The 3,523-nt window shown below is 33.0% G+C and overlaps 1 protein-coding gene across 1 annotated transcript; it reads left to right on the forward strand.

Annotated features, from left to right (window-relative positions):
* On the forward strand, positions 1,518–3,078 carry LOC107619691 (transcription factor MYB108-like). Its single transcript, XM_016321988.2, has 3 exons — positions 1,518–1,914; positions 2,190–2,319; positions 2,408–3,078. Exons 1-3 carry the CDS (start codon positions 1,719–1,721, stop codon positions 2,907–2,909), a joined length of 828 nt encoding a protein of 275 aa, XP_016177474.1. The 5' UTR covers positions 1,518–1,718; the 3' UTR covers positions 2,910–3,078.

Genomic DNA, 3,523 nt, shown 5'->3' on the forward strand with positions numbered 1-3,523 from the left:
ATTATAAAAAAATTTCATCTTCTTCTTTCATTGCCCTTGATGAAATGAGATTGGGAATATTTACTGGCCTTTGTTCTCCATATGATTCTTGACAGATTGGTAGAACATGTGCATGAATTGGTATCAACGGCAACACTCAACCATCAAAACAAAGATATGAGTAAATCAAAGTGCTTTCAATGTGAATCCTGAAAAAAAGAAAAACACAATAGAAAAGGAAAAAAAATTAGCAGAATGTGTATTAATAATTTTTGTTGGAAAATTATTTTGTGCTAATAAATAAAGACTAATTTAATTAGACTTATTATTAAAAAAGTTTATTATGTAGCACTATTAGGGCTGCACACGGATCGGATCGGATTGGATATAGCCTAAAATTCTATTCGATGGGTACTTATCGGATCGGATCGGATATGATATCCACATTTTTTCAGGCTGGATCCGATCGCGGATCGGATCGGATCGGATATCGGGTATATCCGCATAATTCAAAAAAAAACTATTTTAAGATTTTGTTTGGCTGTTTTTACAAAAAAAAATATCCAGAAAATTCATTTTTCACTTGTTTAAGCCTATTTACTTCTAAAATATTATCAATAAAAGTTCTCTTGAATAACAAAAACAAAATAATAACACAAGATTTAAGTTTAATTATTCTAAGTTGAAGTACAACATAAAAAATTAAAAACAAGATATTATAAAATTCATAAAATAACACACTAAAATTCATATCACATTGGGGTTTACTTTCTTAAACTATGCTATTTATATGAGATGGCGGATATGCGAATTTGCGGATCGGATCCACAGATATCATTGCCAAATCCGCAATTAGATCCTATCATAGTGTGGATCGAATAATATCCGTAAAATTCGAATCGGATGTGAATAATTACCGCGGATATGCGGATATTATCCGATTCATGTGCAGTCCTAAGCACTAATGCAAAAATATTTATCAATAACACACTCTTATTGGAAAGAGATAGATTTCCAATTGAAACTCGTTGAACGAATTAATTAAAAATAAGAATATAGTGAAAATTCACAAGTAATTATTTTCATATAAAGTTTATATTTAAAACTATTAAATGAGTTAATAAATTTGGCCAAATTATTCTCTAACAATTTCTGCAGGTGAATTTTTACCAAGGAATATACAAATTAGTTGTCATTGCAATTAACACAAACTGTTACTATAAACGGTTACAAGGAATAAGAAAGTAGGTAGGGGCGGAACTATAAACACAATTAGGTTACATTGAACCATGTCGTGATATCGATAAAATTAGGACGTTGACCGAGTGTTGCAGCAAAACCCACTGTGTGATCGAGTTTGACAACATTAAGGAAAAACAAATCTTCTTATTATTATATTGCTCACTTTTGTTTAGAAGCGTGTCATAAGAAGTCAACGGGTCAGCCCCAAATGCAAGGTCAAAGACTCAGCCAAAACCTACGAGAAAAATAATACTCTAGACCCATTGAGTCAATTAAAAAATTTTCAATTCGCAGCCCCCCAACTTGGTTTTGACAAATACTCTATCTTGGAAGTGCACATTCTCCTAAATCCAATGCCTCCTAAGAGCTTACACATCCCTATCTATATATATCACCATTTATATCTTCCATGTGCTCAACAAATCCTAAGCTAAGATATTTCCCTTTCTTTCTTTGTTTCTTTCTCTGAAGCAATTCAGAAGATAGTGCGTGGTTTTATGGAGATGGAGTACACAAGCAGTGTTCACATGATCATGAGAAGTTTATCGGATTGTGGCTCTTCAGTAACAAATGGGAGCGAGGAAGATATGGAAATCAGAAAAGGTCCATGGACAGAGGAAGAGGATTCTGCTCTGTTGAACCATATCACCACCTATGGTGAAGGACACTGGAACTCTGTTGCACGCTCTGCAGGCAAGCATTATTCATATATTTACCATTATTCATAAAAAATTTATACTAAAAATCTTTTGGTGATTCACAACAGTTTTATTAAAAAATCGTTGATCAAATAAGCCACATGTACATTAAAATAAGTTAAATAACATATGTATTTATACATAAATATTATAGCTAATTTTTGGTGTGCATTTACATTTTTGGGTTCTGAATCATACACACCATGCATGTCTTAAACAAGGATATGGTTGATATGATTAATTAATAGTGTGTTTATTATTGAATTGCAGGTCTAAAACGAAGCGGGAAAAGCTGCAGATTAAGATGGTTAAATTACTTGCGTCCGAATGTTAGACGTGGGAACATCACCCTCGAAGAACAACTCTTGATTCTTGACCTCCATTCGCGATGGGGCAATAGGTACTTAATTATTATATAACTAATTTATTTGATTGATATGTGATTACCATGTGAATGAACAAACCATTATGATTGTGTTTATCATCAGGTGGTCGAAAATAGCAGAACAATTGCCTGGAAGAACAGACAACGAGATCAAGAACTACTGGAGAACGAGAGTGGTGAAGCAGGCGAAGCAACTAAAATGCGACGTCAACAGCAAACAGTTCAGAGACGCGTTGCGCTACGTATGGATGCCGCGCCTTATTGAGCAGATTCAAGCCCAAGGAAGATCCACCATGTGCGTCTCCCAAGCTCGCGAGATAGTTAATCCTGTCACTTCAGTTTCGATGGCTTCGTCTAAATCTTGCTCTTCATTCTCAGGATGTGAACAATTCCAAGCCTCTTCTTCGGTCTCTGATTCTTGTGTGTCTTATTACAGTTTAATGGGTAGTGGAAGTGGTGGGGGTTCTTCAGAGCATGCGGAAAAGGGAGCCACGTCATCATCCACGCCATTTGAACCGGAAAATGGTTTCGGGGGTGCTGATTTGTGGACTGATGAAAACATATGGTTCTTGCAGCAGCAACTTGCTGATGATGATCATCTTTGACTCTCATCATATGGATAATTTCTTTTACGCTAGGCACCGCACTAACATGTTTGATTTCAAGTGTATTAGAGTTTACGTGACATTACGGTGGAAATTTGTTGTTTTTCTTATAAAATTAGTAAGCGATGGTTATAGATGATAATTTAGTTAAATATATTAAATTATTTAATAATTATTCATTATCAATTTCATATAACAAAAAATAAATTGTTTGTGAGTCTCCATCCACTTGACATTATTGCTAATAAAATTTAATTGCATGTTTATTTAGTTTCTTAGGATTATTATTTTTGGTTTTTTAGGTCGTAATTGTCGTCCTACGTATATCAACATGATAATTTGTTTCCAAAGATTGTTCATGTATCATGTTGTAATCGTTACATTTATTTAATTTGAAATATTTCATTTCATTTTTAATTTCTTCCGTTGATATTTCATTTACACAGGTTATGTAGCATATTAAATATAATGATATCCCACCGATTGAGTTTATCAGAGTTAATCCTCAATTTAAATTCTGAATTTATATAGATATCTCAATTTAGTTCCTAAAATTTTAATTAACTTTAATTTTTTTAGTTTTTAATTTTGTAAATGTAATTTATATTAATTAT

Source organism: Arachis ipaensis, chromosome B09, assembly GCF_000816755.2.
Source record: "Arachis ipaensis cultivar K30076 chromosome B09, Araip1.1, whole genome shotgun sequence".
Classification (NCBI taxonomy): Eukaryota; Viridiplantae; Streptophyta; class Magnoliopsida; order Fabales; family Fabaceae; genus Arachis; species Arachis ipaensis.

Bases quoted from the DNA above. Each gene is read 5' to 3' on its own strand.
- LOC107619691 (XM_016321988.2), top strand. From the start codon at position 1,719: ATGGAGATGGAGTACACAAGCAGTGTTCACATGATCATGAGAAGTTTA. The intron at 1,915-2,189 runs GCAAGCATTATT...ATTGAATTGCAG, and splicing joins CTCTGTTGCACGCTCTGCAG to GTCTAAAACGAAGCGGGAAA. The intron at 2,320-2,407 runs GTACTTAATTAT...GTTTATCATCAG, and splicing joins CATTCGCGATGGGGCAATAG to GTGGTCGAAAATAGCAGAAC.